Genomic DNA, 17,852 nt, shown 5'->3' on the forward strand with positions numbered 1-17,852 from the left:
CAATGCTTCTCTAGATCCAGAGACAGACCGTCAAACCTCAGAGGGAGAAGGGATTTTTAAAAGTATAATAGGAAAATATTGTTGTGAGGCTTAAAGCCAAAGAAAAATAAAGTCACATTACCCAAGGTCAGGAAAATATTGAGCCTTTCTTGATTATTATTTAATTATAAAGAAATATTGCAGAAAATTATTTGTAAGAAATATATGTTAAGTAAGGCATCTTCAAACAGAACCACACATAAAACAAAATTATATATTGATTGGTTGACAAAAATGTTGTGACTACAGGCTTGTAGAAACCTACCTTTGTATTTCTGCTAGGAGCAGTGGCTTAGTATTTGCTAATTGAGTGTTCATGGTGACTTTACAGAACAGGAATGCCACGAATAATGATAATCTACTTATGTTACTGTTTCTGTTCCAACTGCATCTTCATATCAGCACCTCTGTTGATCAAGTGAACATTTTGTGCAGAAATCAGGTAGAGAGAGACATAATTTCTTAGGATCTTGAGTCTCAGCTCTGCACATTGTGGACATGGGTATGTTACAGGATTCCAGGGCAGGAGGAATAGGGAAACTGGAACAGGAAAGTTAAAACAAGGCCAAACAGTGTGGGCAATTTGCAGCCAGCTTGTAACTAACAAACCATTATTTTCCCCAGCCAAGGACCCAGAGCAAATGGTTAAAAAACTTCCTTAATGAGAAAATGCAGAAAGGGAAAGGGAAAGGGGAAAGGAAAAAAGGGCTGTTTTACTCCCTAAGCAGAAAAGCCAGCAGTCTCAAGGCTTGGCAAGATAAAGTTGCCAGGTGCATCTCATGAATTCTGGGATGGTCACAACAAAGTAAAAAAAAAAAAAATTCTCAAAGTAATTGAGAATTAATCTATACCAGCAGAGGAATTTTTAAGCCTATAGACAGGAGGGTATATAATACTTCAGACCCCCACCCAACTTGTTCTTCAGATTAGCTGACAGCTGTCTGTGCTTCATAAGCCAGATGTATAGGTTTGCTTGCTTTGCTTTGCAATAAAGATACATGCTTTAATTGTTTTAATAAATTGTTTTTTCACAATGCAGACAAGGTCTCTTGTATAAATTCATTTATATGAGAAGACAAGGATTGAGGCTACAGACAGGCCTCTCCACTGGCTCAGGGGGTTGTCCTGTCTGGTAACACCTCTCTGGAGTCAGTGAGAGGTGACTATAACATTTTGTACTGTGACTCAGATCAAGGAGAGTGATTAGGATCTGAGGTGGATTGCTACAAGTTAATTGCTGCACAGTTGTCCTTTGTTCTCTCCGATGGATTGCAGTGAGTTCAGCCCATTTGGGGATTTCTTTTTCTGTTTTGCCACTGGGTTTTAAGTGGTTTCAGCATAACAGAAATTTGCAAAACATACCAGGCCTGTGCTAGGGGCAGAAAATTGAGAATAAAACCAGATGAGTGCTTAGGTCCTGCCCAAGCTCCAAAGATCAATGAGGCAAATTCCTCCCTCTGGTTTGAGACTCTCTAATGTCGTTAAGAGAGTAAGGACCTTGCAGAGGTTTCTGGAGTTGAACCCTAAGATGTGTAGGGGCCTCATAGGGACCCCAGAATACAACTGTAATTAAACTTTGACCCATACAGGGGGTGCACATAAGGGCTGGTTCCCCAGCACTCCAGGTCCTCATGGCTGTTCTAGACAGCTGGGGAGAGAATCCGAGGCACGTAGTAGGAGTGACGACCAGCAGTTTCACCGCCTCTGGGAGCTCCCTTCACAAGCAGCACACTTTGACCCACTACATAAAATCCTTAGCTTTTCTGCCTCTGGAGCACGGCTGGAAGAAGAATAAATTTGTCATCAATCATCTGTAAGTCTGCTGCACCTCTCTGTCCCCCTTATAGATCCAAGGTATCCCATTCCCTTATTAGGCAGGACACCTTGCCTAGTCTAAAGGGGAGGGCATGCCTCCCCTTGAAAGGGAAGAAAAAGGGAAGGCTCTTTTAAACTAAAGGCTCTGAAATGCCCAAGCCAAGTGTTTTAAAAGAAACAAACTAAGGGAGACTATGAACGTTACAAAGGGTATGTATAAGTCACCAAAAAATCCATGTAAATCACAGAAGGTCTGTGCAAGTTAAAAAAAAAAGGAATATATGAAAAGAGAAAAAAAAGCTCTCTTTAATTTTTTTCAAAACCAATTGTTATTTCCCCACAAAAGCCCTGGGTATTATGGCCCTTTACAAAGAAAAATTTGGTTGGTTTTCTGAGGACTCTAGCAAATTCACACAGGGTTTTAGTCACTTGACACTGACTTTTAACTTAGAGTAATTTACAAATTATTCTCTTCCACTGCTGCACTATAAATGAAGAGCAACACATAAGAGACATTGCAAGGGCTTATACTAATAAATTAACTGGCCATCATAGTCAATACCACATATACAGACCAGGGGGTGATACAATCCCAAATCAGAAGCCTAATTAGTAGTAGATATATCAAAGTAAAACAAATAAGGACAAAAGGAAAGGAACCGCCAGACTGATATAGCTAAGGAAAAAGGACTCTAGCCAAGCTATGCCAAAAACCTCAAAGTCCCAGGTGTCTACATTACCCATAGGTCTCATGAAAATAAAAACTACACCTAAAGGAAAAATTACAAGGTTACTTCTCTGAAATTAAACTTATTTCTTATAAGTAACCACGGGAACTTCAACCTGAGGCCTACTCTTGTGAACCCATCGAGGACCTCAAGCTCATTTTCAAGAAACAAAAACGTATTGCAGATAAGTAATGTAATGGCTGGGTATCCATATAATTGTCCACTAACCTTCTTGTCAAATTTGTCACTTCTAGGAAGCAATGACTCCATGTCAAGACAAGGATGCTTCAGGGATTCTAGCCCATTCCCTACTTTAAAAGAATCAACAAACAGCCTCTCTGTTCTAGTCTCAAGTCCCATTCCCTTATCTCCGTTAGGTCAGATAGGAAGAGGCTTCCATACCCTAACACAGGCAGGCTCTACACCCCTTAACAGCATGAAGTAATTACAGAAGATGGACCTCCTTCCCTCATCAACCTTAAAAGATTTTAGGGATGGAAGTCTCTGACAGGGGAAATATGTTACAGGATTTCAGGGCAGGAGAAATAGGGAAACTGAAACAGGAAAGTTAAAACAAGGCCAAACAGTGTGGGCAATTTGCAGCCAGTTTGTAACTAACAAACCATTATCTTCCCCAGCCAAGGACACAGAGAAAATGGTTTAAAAAAAAAAAACAAAAAACACCCCCCTAATGAAAAAATGCAGAAAGGAAGAGGGAAAGGGGAAAGGAAAAAAAGGATCATATTACTTCCTAAACAGAGAAGCCAGCAGTCTAAAGGTTTGGTAAAATAAAGTTGCCAGGTGCTTTTCATGAATTCTGGGAAAGCCACAACAAAGTAAAAAAAAAGGGACATTGAGAATTAATCTGTACCAAAATAGTCATCACAGGAATTTTGAAGACTATAGACAGGAGGGTATATAATGCCTCAGACCCCCACTCAACTTGCTCTTCAGATGAGTTGAGAGCCTGTCTGCACTTCATAAGCCAGATGTATAGATTTGCTTGTTTTTTTTCAATAAAGATGCATGCTTTAATTAATTGTTTTTTCACAATGCAGTCAAGGTCTCTCATATAAATTCATTTATATGAGAAGATAAGGATCGAGGTTGGGGCAACCCCCTCTACTGACTCAGGGGGCTGTCCTGTCCAGTAACACCTCTTTGGTGTTGGTGAGAGGTGCCTATAACCGGTAGTAGGCATATAGGTGGCCTGTTGGGTGGGATTGTTAGAATGGAAGTAATCACTGTCTTTAAAACAATGTGTAGAGCAGTCAGCCTAAGGCATGTCAAAAGTTACACCTTGTCAGTTGTTTAAACTCAATGGTTTGCAACATTAAGCCCTAACCGGTTTGGCTCAGTGGATAGAGCGTCGGCCTGCAGACTGAAAGGTCCCAGGTTCGATTCTGGTCAAGGGCATGTACCTTGGTTGCGGGCACATCCCCAGTAGGAGGTGTGCAGGAGGCAGCTGATCAATGTTTCTCTCCCATCGATATTTCTAACTCTCTATCCCTCACCCTTCCTCTGTAAAAAATCAATAAAATATATTTAAAAAAATGCTGTAACTCCTGGTATTTATTTCATAACTCCTATGCAGCAAAACACATTGGTTTTGTTTTTGTGTCAGCAAGTTGCCCTCCTGGTTGTGGTCTAATTTATCCCTTTATATTGTATCCCTGAGAAAAAGTCATAAGATCAGTTTTTCTATGGCCAAGTATCAAAAATAGAACAGTTTCATACTAAAAATTTCATGAAGTATGTTCATAATCAAGTTTGAATTCATATGATCCAGGGTCCTAGGACAACATTTGTAGCATGTGGCCAATAGAATGTTCTCTTCTCTCACATAGAAGAAGAAAAGTGGCAATTGAAATTCCTCCTTTGCCTATGAAAGCAAAACTTTCAAGTAATGGGAGTGTGGAAGGTGAGCAGAAAGCAGAGTTTGGATCATTTCTATGGGGACAGATGATCTTTGTGCCTGATGTCCCTTTTGCAGTCTGTAGCTGAGATGCATGAGCTCCTACTTGCTTAACAAGGGGATACCTTTGTTATCTTTTAGAAGTGAGGCTCAGAACAAGTGCAAGGGAAGGAAAAATGTGCAGAGTCCAATGTGGTTATTCTTTATGGTCTAGTGGTACAGCCATCAGTCACTTCATCAAGTCTCAATTTCTGGTCCATTCAGTGAAAGTGAGATGTAGTTAGAGTTCACTGACTCTTTCACTATAAATGTATTTGTATAATTTCCAGATTTAAGAACAATAAAATATAAAACAAATCCTTACCCATCACTTTAATGCCTTACATACAGGTTAAGGCACCCAGTGAACCTCTGTTGCTAACCACATCCTTACAGTTGGGAGAGATATCAAGACAGCTATCTTAGAGATAAATCTTCCTCATGAAGCAGGTTGTCTACTTACAGGATCAATATGAAAATCAATGTATATTTTATAGAAAATACTTAATGTATATAAATTTATTTGCTTTGGTAATTTATTTATAGTTGATGATGAATACCAACAATTGAGGTGAAAATACATGAGGTATAAATATAATGTTTAAATGCAATATTGTATTTTATTTCCATTAGCAAAATAATTATGAATAAAATATTGTGGTATTTGACCAGCAAGTTTGATGCATCTTTCCCCTCCTTTTTCTTTTTCTTAGATGCACTGTGCTGTTATGCAGCAGTGATGTAATTAGTGTGTAAGTAAAAAATTTTTAAAAAGCCAGGAAATTTGAAGAGAAGGGGAGCCAGAAATACAATCATTTTTGTTTTTATTCTATTTTAAGTATCTTCTAGGTCCTTGCTTCTCAGAGTGTGGTCTTTGGGCCAGCAGCCTGGGCCTATTAGAAATGCAGAATCACAGGCCCACCCAGACTGCCTGGATCAGAATTTGCATTTGAACAGGATCCCCAGATGATCTGTGTGCATGCTACAGTTGGTGATAGAATACCATTTATCCTTGTGTGCCTGGCACAGTTTCCAAACATGTAGGGTCCCATTTCTGGAATAGGACCCATGTTAAACGAGGTTAAACTTCACTAATGATCTTGTCTATGCCCATTAAAGTCATCCAGCACATATGGTTAAATTTAAGATGTATGGCAGAAGTGATTTTGTTTTGCTCATAGGGCATTGCCCAACGGAAAATTATGGCTTTGCTGCCACCTTCTAGGTAGTCAAAGAAACAAAAAACTCCTAAATCATAATTCAAATAGTATGATTTTTCTTGCTCCACACAGAACTCATATATAACATTTTAATTCCTCTCAATAAAATATTTGCACAATGCTGATAAAAGAAATCATTACATAAATGCATACAATACAAAAAGGGGAAAACATTTTTTTTCTTTTTTTTCCTCTAACACCAGTTGCTAAATGATACCAATCTCTATTTAGAGATCTGTCTATCTAAAACCAAACACAATAAATTATCTTTCTCTCTACAGTTGTTGAATTATAATTAAGAAAAATTAAACCCATTAACAATTGATTTAGGAGAGTCAACTTGCTTAGTCTATATAATAATAAATAGGGTCAAATGCACAGGTAGCTTGACTGGCTAATGAAGAAACATGGGTTTAACAAAACTGTTTATATTTTCTAAAATTAATTGAAGAACTTAGTTTTGGTCTTATGTTAGTTTAAAACCTGTCTTTCACATTGGAAAACTTAAATGAATTATGTCTTAAGAGCATCATACATAACAAAATAAGAATTCCCTGAAGCTATAATTAATGGTCCAGGACTCTTAGATGACCATCATCTTCCTTTGTCTAGTGTCCAGAGTTAAATTCAGTGCAATACATTGGTAAGAAAATGCCAATTACCTATGACCAAATTGGCCACTAGTCAAATAGAATGACATTTAAGAACATTATGAAATGTATCTATGAAAACATCATAGAACAAAGGGGCTCCCTTTGGCTATGTATATGCAAAGGCTGTTCTAGTCAGCTCTAGTTAGCAGAGAAATAGGCGTTCTGTTCAGTCTCTCACTGACTCCAAGGGTTCTAGGGGTCTGATATTTCACCGAATCTGCACCTGGTGGGGCCAAGGAGCAACTGGGAATCTAGCTGTAAATTTGATAGTGACTTCTCACCACTTCTTTGCTTTAAAAAGGAGAACACATTGTTTTCCTTGCTTTATCCAACACTCCACTCTCATTTTTTGAATAACAAAAGCAACCTGACAACATATTAGAACCTTTTAATGTTGTTTGCCTTTGGTTAGTACATCTTTGGTTGAACATCAGGGCAGACTGACAGGCTACACATTTTCACACCTTCTTGTCAGCAGCAGCTCTGCTTAGTTTACAGGATGGTGGGGCCCAGAGCAACTTGGAAAGAACCATGTAAGGAAGGGACTCAGCAAGGCAGGTGTTTTAAAATATGCAATTATATATAAAATTGATATTTTACATATATACAGTTAAGGGAGAGATATATACACTTTACATGTGCTATACATACATTTATTTACAGTTAAGAATATGCTTCTTAGAAGCTTTTAAATAGCAAATTAGGCAATGCACAAAGAAAACCCATTTAATTTTAAGTAACATAGATAAATGTTTTCATTTTTAAAAATATTATATTAGTAGGAATATAGTCATCTCCAGGAAGGCTAGGAAAGTTCGCAGAAACTCTTGCATCTTCAACATTCTGACTTCTCAGTGTTTCCATTTTGAGCAGGAACCATGTCAATCAGTTGTCCTCTCTCACTTTCTCCTGAGTGCACTCTCTCCCACAGGTGTTTCCTTCCACTTCCCCTTCCCTGAGCTTAATGTCACACTGGGGGAAACTCAGATTTTAGTTTCTGGACCCTCAGCAATGAGGGGCTGGAAAGAGTTTCTAATCCTGGCAACTTCCGCTGCACACAGATGTCCAAAGCCTTTATTGTACCATTCTGGGGAGTGACCTCTGTGGGGACAAAAGTCAGAAAGGAATTGGGAAAGTCTTTTTCCACAACATAGCAATTTGTCATGGTAGACAGGGCTGTCCTTGTGCCCTGATCATCAGTACATTTGCGTACAACCTGGGGCTGCCTCCTCGAGGGTCTGAGAACCCAGTGTTCAGACTATCTTTTCAGTACTTACTGGGTGCTTTAAAATGATATCATCTCCTCTGAGAAGATTCAGACTGAATTCTAGAATTGACTGAGAGAACTCAGTTTGTATCTACCAGACCAAGAACTTGGTTCAGCATCATGAATGCCTTGAAAAGTTTGGATTTAAGTTAGTTTCTTTTGAAAGGAGGGCACTGGAGGGAGCAGCAGAAGGGGGCAGACATAAAGGAAACGCCAGAGAGGAGACTCATGTTATGTGCTGAACTCCGGTGTTTGTGTTTGCTCTGTGTGAGAAGCATGGACACAGGAGTGGGGACAGAACTGAAAACAGAGAAGAGCAAAGGGCTCCAGGAAAATGACAGAATCTTAGGAAAGGTGGAGAAGAGGAACAGAGTGGGAGGCATACATAATCATCTATAAAAGAATGTTAATGGCTATTAGGGGGGAAAAAAAGTATAGTTAAGTAAGAAATCAGGATGACAGACAGGCAAATGTGCCACTTGAGCTGAGACTCCAACACCATGCCTGCCCTCCTGAGGGTTTCACACTTACTTCAGGTCTATCCTGCAGATGTGGGTCAGTCTTGACTTGCCGGAACCACATGGTTCTATTAAGTATTGAGAATCCATCACTATGGCTCGCACACCGCCTATGAGCTGAGCTTCCTCGTGCTCCACAGAGAGGGAGACCAGGGTACACATTCCTTTGGGCAAATCAGTCTTCCAGGTCCTGTGGTGAAACAACCCACACATCAGAGTTATGGCTAAGAGAGAAAGACTTGAACATAGTGCTGAGGTTTACACATATTTTCCTGTTCAAATTCCAATCCTAGTTACTTGGATTAAGCAAATGACTCCCATAAGTTTGGGTAAAGTTTATACAGTGCAGTTCAAAGCAAGGGTCTCAGCCCAAGGACCCAGAGACCAGAAATGGCCATGCAGCACCCAGACCTTTGGAAACAAACTGAGGCTGCAGAGGTCTTACAGATTTGGAATTAGGAAGCACTCATTCAACTCATTCAGTAAACATCTAATGACCACAGAGATGTTCTAAGCTCTGAGAAGCCACCAAGGGCACAGAGATACACAGTCCAGGAGGGGAAGCAGAAATACAAAGATAATTCTAAAACATCGTGGTCAGTGCAGTGACATGGAGATGCACAGAGCGCTCTGGGATCATGTGGAAGGGAAGGGGAGGCACACAGGGAAGCCTTCCTAGAGGAGATAATGCTCAATTCAAGTCTTAAAGGATAAATGAACTGGCGATGCTCAGCTTGAAGAAAACTAGACTATGTGGACTGCTATCTTTCTATAAATACCTGAGTGGCTCTTGAATAGGAGAAGAAATAAATACGGTTGATTTGACTTTAGAGAAGCCCTGTCTCACAATGTGCATTTTCCAAAAACGGAGTGGGATCTATGAGGAGGTAGTGAGTTCCTGTTATTGAAGCTATTCAAGCATGGAGGGGACTACTATTTGGAGTAAAATTGTTGATGAAAGTCAGGAGCTATGACAGCACTTGTACAATATATACTATAGGGTATAGATTTTATTATTACCATCCCAGTTTAAGTCATAAATTCTATTCCCTTACTTAGTCATCTCATCTATAACTTCCTCCTGTCCTATGATACCACAAAGAGAATTATACATTCCCAACAATGAGTCAGGAGTAAGCAAGTCCCACACAGGTGCTTAGGGACTTCCCCATGGGCATGACCATTCTCTTTTCATGCATGATAATGTGATTAATAATAAAGACGAGAAGATTATACATTTGTGTAAGCAAAATGGAAAAAACTGCAGTAACTATTACTAGAAGCTCCTGAGGAACTAGAGAAGAGGACAATGTGAGAATCAATCATGAAAGGAGACCAGCCATGTATGTGTGAGCCTAAAGAGGGAGATACTCTGATGACAGAAATTATTTCAGTATGTCACTTCCTCACCATACTTGCCACTTTTTAGCTTCTTGTTTCATAATCACAAGAAATTCGTGTTGCAGGAACCACATATGGCTCATCATTTATCTCCTTGCATTCTGACTTCTTCTCCCTCAGAGTCTCATGGCCTACCCACCTTCTCCTTTAAGTCTTGGATCAAGTATCAATGCAGTGAGATTCTGCCCTGACCACTATATTTAAAATCCCATCCCTTACTTGCCCTTATCTTACTTATCCCCCTATATAAGTAACCCTATCCCCTTACTTATTATGTATTGACTCTCTCTCCCTAATAAAATAGAAACATGAGAGAGCAGGATTGTGGTCTTCAGTGTTCCCTGCTGTTTCCCCAAAGCCTCCAATGGAGTCCTGCTCAGGTGGTGATGGAAGGATACACTAAGAAATAGCATTCTGGTGGATGTATGGAAGGAAGGAGGCTCCAAGCTTGACTGGCCCTCAGCCTCCTCTAAGGGGAAGGAAGAGGCTCCATTCCCATGGCATAAATATTCTATGTGAAAAGTAACCTTTAGTTTGCCATCAAGACTAGTTTCATAAAGGAAATATTTTAAATATGCATTTGGGAATTTCACTAGTGATTCCTTTTATATCACTAATCCAAGAGAAACAACAGTGTTTGCCATCAGCTATCAATAAAAAAGGATATATTGATTTAATTACATTTTATATGAGTTTTTTAGTATCCTGAATCCCTCTTATTTCTGATTCAATACTGACTCACCAGCCCACATGCACAGATCCACTGTGCAAACTTCCTGTCACTGGTTGAGCATTCCATTACAAACTCAACCCATAAATCACTCAGAAGAAATATTTCAGCAGCAGACACAGTCTTGCAAGCTTGGTCAGACCCTGGAATCTACTGGACATCCAGCATAGTTGGACCTTCAGAGCTGTAATGAGCTATGAACAGCTGAAGCTATGCAAATGAATTCTAAAGTTACATTCCAATCTTGAGAGTTACACAAACCCTCCAGAGGGAGAAAGACAAAAAGCAGGAGAAAGTCAGACTCAATTTACATTATTTGGCAGAAAGTACAACTGGACAAACAGCAATTATTCTTAGGACTCTGTTCTGAGGAAATGAACAATATTTATGGCCTAATAAACCGTATGCTCCAAAATTACAGCAGTCATAAGAGAGCTCAACAGAGCTGAAAATTAGGTGAAGAAGTAGGAAGTTGGGCATAAATGGAGCAAATTCAGTTTTTGCTGAGGGAAATGAGGGCCAACTTAGTATTCCCATTACAGGCTGAATTTAGGTGGTCAAACTCTGTGAAATGCTTAAATCTGCAGCTTTATCTGCTCTAGGAACAGAATATATTTAACTCCAGAGTCATGCTTACCTGAGAACCACAAAGTCTCTGGAAGGATGGGGGGCCATGCTGTTCAACACGTACTGATAGATTTCTGTTTGCTTGTCCAGAGTTTCCACAACCTTCCACTGCACAAAATCCTCATCCCACAGGTGGCGCTCTCTTAGCACACGATTCAAAACCACTGAAGGGGGTGCTTCCACCTCCACAGAAGCCTTCCATAACTTCAGTGGATTCCCGTCTCCCACCTTGGGAAAGATACCATCAAAGGCTGAACAGGTTAACTAGTTCCAACAAAAACCTACCACATTTCATTGGGTGTTCCCAAAAAAAATCACTAATTATGCACCTTGAAAGAGTGATTCTGCATATCTGAGGTTTACCATTTCATAATGGTAATCCTAAAGATTAAAAAATAATAATGATGATCATAAAATAATAACCATTGATACACATTAACCTCTTTGCCAAGTGTCTTTCTAACCCATTTGATTTTTAAATAGCCCTCCTCTGACAGTGGTATTATTATTATGTCCATTATGCAACTGAAAAAATGGAGGCATAAAGAGGTGTGTGACTTGCCTAACATCACATAGCTAAGGGCCAGATAGTGGATTGGGATCTAGTAGTCTGGCTTCACAGTCTGCATTCTGATTATGTGCAACATGATTACCTCGCAGTCACTAGAAAGCGTCTTTGACATGTTCATGTGTGTGCCAAGCCTGTGGACAGTGGATGTTTTTAAAGCAAAACAATTTCTTGGTTGTTGGACGTAGTTCCTTTGGGGTAGTTCTTTACCACCCCTGAGATTACCTTTTTGAAAGCAAGGTCTGTATTGTCTGTGCTGGAACACGTAACCCATCCTTTAAACTTCTCTTTGGCTTCCTTCTGGAGGCCCTGGATGAGCTGGTCCAGGTAAGTGTGGAATGTGGCCCCACTTTCCTCCACCTGGGTCCCCAGGTCTTCCAGAGTTGGAGTATGGATCTCAGCCTCCACGTAAGAATTATGAAACTGGGCTACCATCTCATGTGGGACCTGAACCAATGGGTGCATGAAAGAGCAACAGATGCATGAGTTAAAGAAATGCTGAGACTAATAGAAAAAGCAAAGTCATTTAGTAAAAAAACAGTGTGTATCAGAATGGGCCAAGTGCTGTGGACCAGATGTTTTACTAAGATCAGTGGCAAAGCTGGTGGTAGGGGGTGGGGCTTCCTAAAGGCAGGAAACACAAATATGTTTCTGAGACTATATTTATTACTCAAAACATAGCAATGATTTCTCATTCAGTCTTTCTATTTTCCATAAAATTTTCCCTTTAATGTATTTTTATTCAGTTTGGCAAAATGTGGGCTCAGAAAACTTAAAGCACACAGACTTAAGGGAAACATCAACTATGACTTAGAAATGGCTTTACCTCTTTAGCATACTTTTCTCATTTACAAATGCCAAATGTACCACAAAAAAGGATGCCTGAAGTCTAGTTCACTTTCTTTTTTAACATAGCTGTGGCTATATCCATAAGCTATTCTTGATTCTTAGTTAACAGGGATTGGTCAACACACACACACGCGCACACACACACACACACACACACAGAGAGAGATGTTGAACCTAATCACGTCCTGAGGTAAAAAAAATATATATAAAAGAACAGCCCAGCTGGTGTGGCTCAGTGGTTGAGCATTGATCCATGCACCAAGAGGTCTTGGTTCGTTTCCCAGTCAGGGCACATGCCCTGGTTGCGGGCTTGAACCCCAGTAAACAACAGGCAGCCAGTCTGTTTCTCTCGCATTGATATTTCTATCTTTCTCTCTCTGAAATCAATAAAAACATATTTTTAAAAAGAAACTAATTGTCTGGCTTGCCTTGAACCTGGTAACTGATGGTGACATAACTGTTCTCATGAAAACTGTCATCATGGTAACTCCAAATATTTTTAACTGTCAAGACTCAATTATATAGATACCTTCTCACATTTCTTGGATTCAAAGACCACAGCTATAGAGGGTACTATTGTCATTATAAACTCAGGAACAAACATATAAGCCATGAGTGTAGAAATTGTTCCAATGATCTCATCTAGTTCCAAGAGCTATAAGGAAGGTAGTTCAAGCCTTTCACTCACCTCAAAAAGTCTGTCACATTCCATGATCATATGGGCAAGGCCCTGAGAGGCGGCCAGATTCTCACTGAGGTCCTTTTGATCTGGCTTCCCAGTGGCATATTTCTTCTGTATGACCCTGTAAGTGAAGGGGACAGTCCTAAGCAGATCTCAAACCAAAGAGCTTTTCACAATAAAAGCTTATCCTTTTTCTTTTTCTTTTTCCAGGTGCTCTCCTGATCCCATACTTTCTCATTTCCAAACAAAAGCAATGACCACACATATTAGATGTTCTGAATCAGGCTAAAAGTCTGACAGTTCATAATGAAAAACCTTGGAAAAATACAAGGACAGGAATAACTGTTGGGGGAGAAATTAATCTATTTTTTTCCAAGTTTGAAACCACTTTGCTGCAAGCTGCCGTGCCTGGGCCTTGAATCTAGTCTTTTCCTTTTAAACTTAAAGATTGTAAAATACTACTTCATGTACTTTTCCCTCCTTCTCACTCACACACCCAGGTTTTCTGGGTCACAACAGACATTCTTCAATGCTACTTTGACAATTCTATGAATCTGAGCACACAAATTAGGTCCTTAAAACATTTTCTGGTTATAAATTAAGAGCTGACAAATCCTCAAGTTGAAATCCAATGTGAGAAGTTTTTGTTTGTTTGTTTTGTTTTCTAATAAACTGTGGGTTATATCTGGTTTACGATTTCTGTTGTTGCTGAGGAAAACCCACCTGGGGGAGCTTTCTTTCTTCAATAAATTGAGATGAAAGAGAGAGGGGGCCAGACACACAGCCAGGTTCTTGGGTGTCATCTGATTCTCTTCCACCAAGTTGGCCACGTCCTTGAGGAAGCACAGAAGCGTCTGCAGGACGTCCCTGCTCTCATCGGCCAGCAGCAGGATGGCAGCCTGCACTGCCTGCAGCCGCTGCTCTTCGGGGACATCTGTGGAAAAGTGGGTGCCAGGGCATCAGAGAAACAGCCACAGAAAGAACCAGCTTGGAAAAAAGTGAGTAAGCTGCACTTTCCTGATGTGAAGACACACTCAGAGACATCATCATCAACCATGACGACAACTGCTAAGAAGGAAATAATTGCTTTGGCCTCACAGTTGGTAAGAGACAGAGCTGGGATTGGAACCTCAGCATCCAACTCCAGAATCCAGTCTTCATAAGGAAGTAGCCCTCATTTTTCATACTCTGCTCATCCTTTTTCAAACCATTTTTCTGTTCTGGTTGAAGTAGGCAGTAAGCCAGAGCACTATCAGCCTGGCTTTCCCCTTGCCCATCCCCTCCCACCAGACAGCTTGTAAACCACTCTGGATGCCTGGGACTCAGTGGGACATGGTTTGGAATCCACTGTGTTGGGGGATGGCAGCCTTGCCTTTCCTTGCCGAGTGGAGCAGCCAGGTGTGATGTCAACTTGGTGCAATTAACCATGAATGGTGGGATTGATTTGCTTGGCCCCCTGAACTGATGCCAGAAGGCCAGCCTGGCACATTTACTTCTTTCCTACAAGCCACCGGGGCTTGGTTCAGAGGAGGCACATGGCTTTATGTGGTGACTCAGGCCATCTGTTCTAATCTTGAAAGTAATGGAAATTGAGGTTGTGTTTAGGGAAGAAGAACCAGGCTCACTAAAACTATGGGGAATGGATGGTCCCATTCCTCTTTAGGTTGGTCATTGTGGTGGTGGGGGTGGTAATGTAGGCATTGGTCATGCAGCCTTACATAGAAATTGGCCCCAATAATATGAAGTGAATGAAAGGAAAAATCACAAAAAATGGGTGCTAGGAGCTGCATTTTGCTGCCCACTGGTTGTGTTTTTTTAGGCCTGACTCACTGCCCTTATTCTCTCATTCTGAAAGACACAGTCAATAATTCTCTTCAGTTAACATTGTTTCATTCTTAAAATACCAAGTTCTAGAACAGGTCTCTGCAGTAGGCTGCCTGTGCTCAAAGGGGTGGGTGGGGAGATATGCTCGTGACAATCTGTAAGGTGTGGGAAGAAAATAGAATTTTCAGTGGCGTTTATGTTTCCTCTCATGGATATGTTACATAATATGCGTAGTATGGCATAGTATATCATAATATATTTATATTATTAAAAATAAGTATACATGTTCAGATATTTACTATTGGTAGAGTTGCATGAAAAAAAAAATGTGGCGCCTGCTGCTCTAGAGGGGCTGTAGTGTGACCTTATGACCAGATCCTGGCCATCTCCATCATCATAGTTCCCAGAGCTGGGCACACTCCTGCCTCCAGTCTGCCAGCAAATCCAAATGTCTGGAATAGCCTGACCATGCATTCAGCATTCTGTAACCCATCCTCACCCCCACCACATCCACAGCAGCAGATGGGAGACCTGGGTTTAGTAGAGAAGAGTCATTTTTTTTTCTAATTATAGCAAATCTTTTTCTTTTCTCTTGGTTGTGATGAAACAGAAGCAGGTACTACTAATAACTACAAGCATGTCATTGATGTGTTATAAATTCAGCTTGAGCCACTGAACTGCTCTTTTAAAAAATATACTTTTTATTGTTGATAGCTTTAACCCCCTCCTCGCAGCCCCTGTCCATCCCCCTCCCCAGGTCTTCACTACCCTATTGCCCGTGTCCATGGGCTGTGGAAATAAGTATATACATTCTTGGATTTATCTATTCTCGTCCCCTCAACCCCACATTGAGGTATGCCAGGCTGTTCCATGCCTCCATGCTTCAGGTCTTATTTTGTTGGTCAATTCATTTTGTTCATTAGATTCCACAAATCAGTGAGATTATGTTATATTTGTCTTATTTCACTTAGCATAATACTTTCCATGTCCATCCATGCTGTTTCAAAGGGTAAGAGATCCCTCTTTTTTACAGTTGCATAATATTCCATAGTGTAAATGTCCCATAGCTTTTTTTATCCATTCATCTACTGATGGGCACTTGGTCTGTTTCCATACCTTAGCTATTATAAATAATGCTGCTATGAACATAGGGGTGCATATTTTATTTCTTATTGGTGTTTTGGGGGTTTTAGGATAAATTCCCAGAAGTGAGATCACTGGGTCAAATGGAAATTCTATTTTTAATTTTTTGAGGAAACTCCATACTGTTTTCCATAGTGGCTGTACCAGTCTGCATTCCCACCAGCAGTGAACTAGTGTTTCCTTTTCCACATCCTCACCAGCACTTGATGTTTGTTGATTTTTGTATGATAGCCATTCTGACAGATATGAGGTGATATCTCATTGTGGTTTTAATTTGTATTTCTCTGATGGTTAGTGACTTTGAGCATTTTTTCATATGTCTCTTTGGCCATTTGTATGTCCTCTTTGGGGAAATGTCTATTCAGGTCTTCTGCCCATTTTTTAATTGGATCGTTAGTCTTCCTTTTGTTAAATTGTATGAATGTCTTATATATTTTAGAAATTAACCCCCTATCAGATGTAACATTGGCAAATATGTTCTCCCAGGAAATGGGCTCTGTTTACATTTTGTTGATAGTATTTTTGCTATGCAGAAGTTTTTTATTTTGATGTAATCCCAATTGTTTATTTTCTCCTGATTTTTCCTTGCCTCAGGAGATGTATATTTTCCTGCCTATGGTTTCTTCTAGGATCTTTATGGTTTCACAACTTACATTTGTCTTTTTTTTTTCCATTTTGAGTTTATTTTTGTGTCTGGTGTAAGATGGTGGTCTAGTTTCTTTTTTTTTTTTTGCATGTATCTGTTCAATTTTCCCAACACCATTTATTAAAGAAACTGTCTTGACTCCATTGTACGCTCTTGCCTCCTTCGTCAAATATTAATTGAGCATAATGGTTTGGGTGGATTTCCTGGCTCTCTGTTCTATTCCATTGATCTATATGCCTGTTATTGTGCCAGTACCAGGCTTTTTGGAGTAGAGTGGCTTAGCAGTATAACTTGATATCTGGTATTGTGATCCCTCCAACTTTGTTTTTCTTTCTCAAGTTTGCTGTGGCTATTTGGGATCTTTTTTGGTTCCATATAAATTTTTGCAGTATTTCTTCTAGATCTGTGAAATATGCCATTGATATTTTAATAGGGGTTTCATTGAATCTGTAGATTGCTTTGGGTAAAATAGACATTTCCATAATGTTAATTCTACCAGTCCATGAACACGGAATACTCTTCCACTTGTTTATATCTTCCTCGACCACTTTTTTTTCAAAGTCCAAAGTCCTTACCTCCTTTGTTAAGTTTATTCCTTGGTATCTTAAATTTTTGTCACAATGGTAAGTGGAATTGCTTTTTAGATTCTCTTTCTGAGAATTCATTATTGGTGTATAAAAATGCCCTTGATTTCAGGTTCTTAATTTTGTATTCTGCTACAATGCCAAATTCATTTATTAAATCTAATAGATTTTTGGTGGGGTCTTTAGTGTTTTTTTTTTTAATGTACAATATCATGCCATCTGAAAATAATGAGAGTTTTACTTCCTCCTTGCCAATTTGGATACCTTTTACCTCTTCTTCTTGTCTGAGTGCTGTGGCTAGGACTTCCAGTACTATGGTTGAATAAGAGTGGTGAAAGTGGACAGCCCTGTCTTGTCTTGTTCTTAGGGAAAATGTTTTTAGTTTCTCCCATTGACTTTGATGTTGGCTGTAAGTTTTTGATAGATGGCCTTTATTATGTTAAGGTATGATCCCTCTATTCCCACCTTGCTAAGAGATTTTATTAAAACAGGGTGTTGGATTGTATAGAATGCTTTTTTCCCTCAATGATATGACTTTGTGATTTTTGTCTTCTACTTTGTTTATGTGATGTATCACATTTATTGATTTGCAAATATTTTTTAT

The 17,852-nt window shown here is 39.7% G+C and overlaps 1 protein-coding gene across 3 annotated transcripts in view; it reads right to left on the reverse strand.

The window, feature by feature from the left end:
• STARD13 (StAR related lipid transfer domain containing 13) overlaps positions 1–17,852 on the reverse strand; it is a 334,315-nt gene that overhangs the window by 13,749 nt on the left and 302,714 nt on the right. For 2 of the 3 annotated variants that reach the window (XM_070409173.1, XM_070409172.1), the window contains exons 9-14: positions 13,775–13,985; positions 13,058–13,172; positions 11,746–11,967; positions 10,963–11,180; positions 8,208–8,384; positions 5,081–7,510 (exon numbers count right to left, since the gene is read on the reverse strand). In XM_070409173.1, the coding sequence (XP_070265274.1) occupies positions 7,393–7,510; positions 8,208–8,384; positions 10,963–11,180; positions 11,746–11,967; positions 13,058–13,172; positions 13,775–13,985 (1,061 nt within the window). In that variant the 3' untranslated portion in view covers positions 5,081–7,392. Of the gene's footprint in view, positions 1–5,080; positions 7,511–8,207; positions 8,385–10,962; positions 11,181–11,745; positions 11,968–13,057; positions 13,173–13,774; positions 13,986–17,852 lie in introns of those variants that run through there. The other variant, XM_070409174.1, reaches the window with a different exon arrangement.

This window comes from Myotis yumanensis, unplaced genomic scaffold (assembly GCF_028538775.1).
Source record: "Myotis yumanensis isolate MYYU_CA2020_CCGP unplaced genomic scaffold, mMyoYum1.0.hap1 SCAF_3, whole genome shotgun sequence".
NCBI classification, from domain to species: domain Eukaryota; kingdom Metazoa; phylum Chordata; class Mammalia; order Chiroptera; family Vespertilionidae; genus Myotis; species Myotis yumanensis.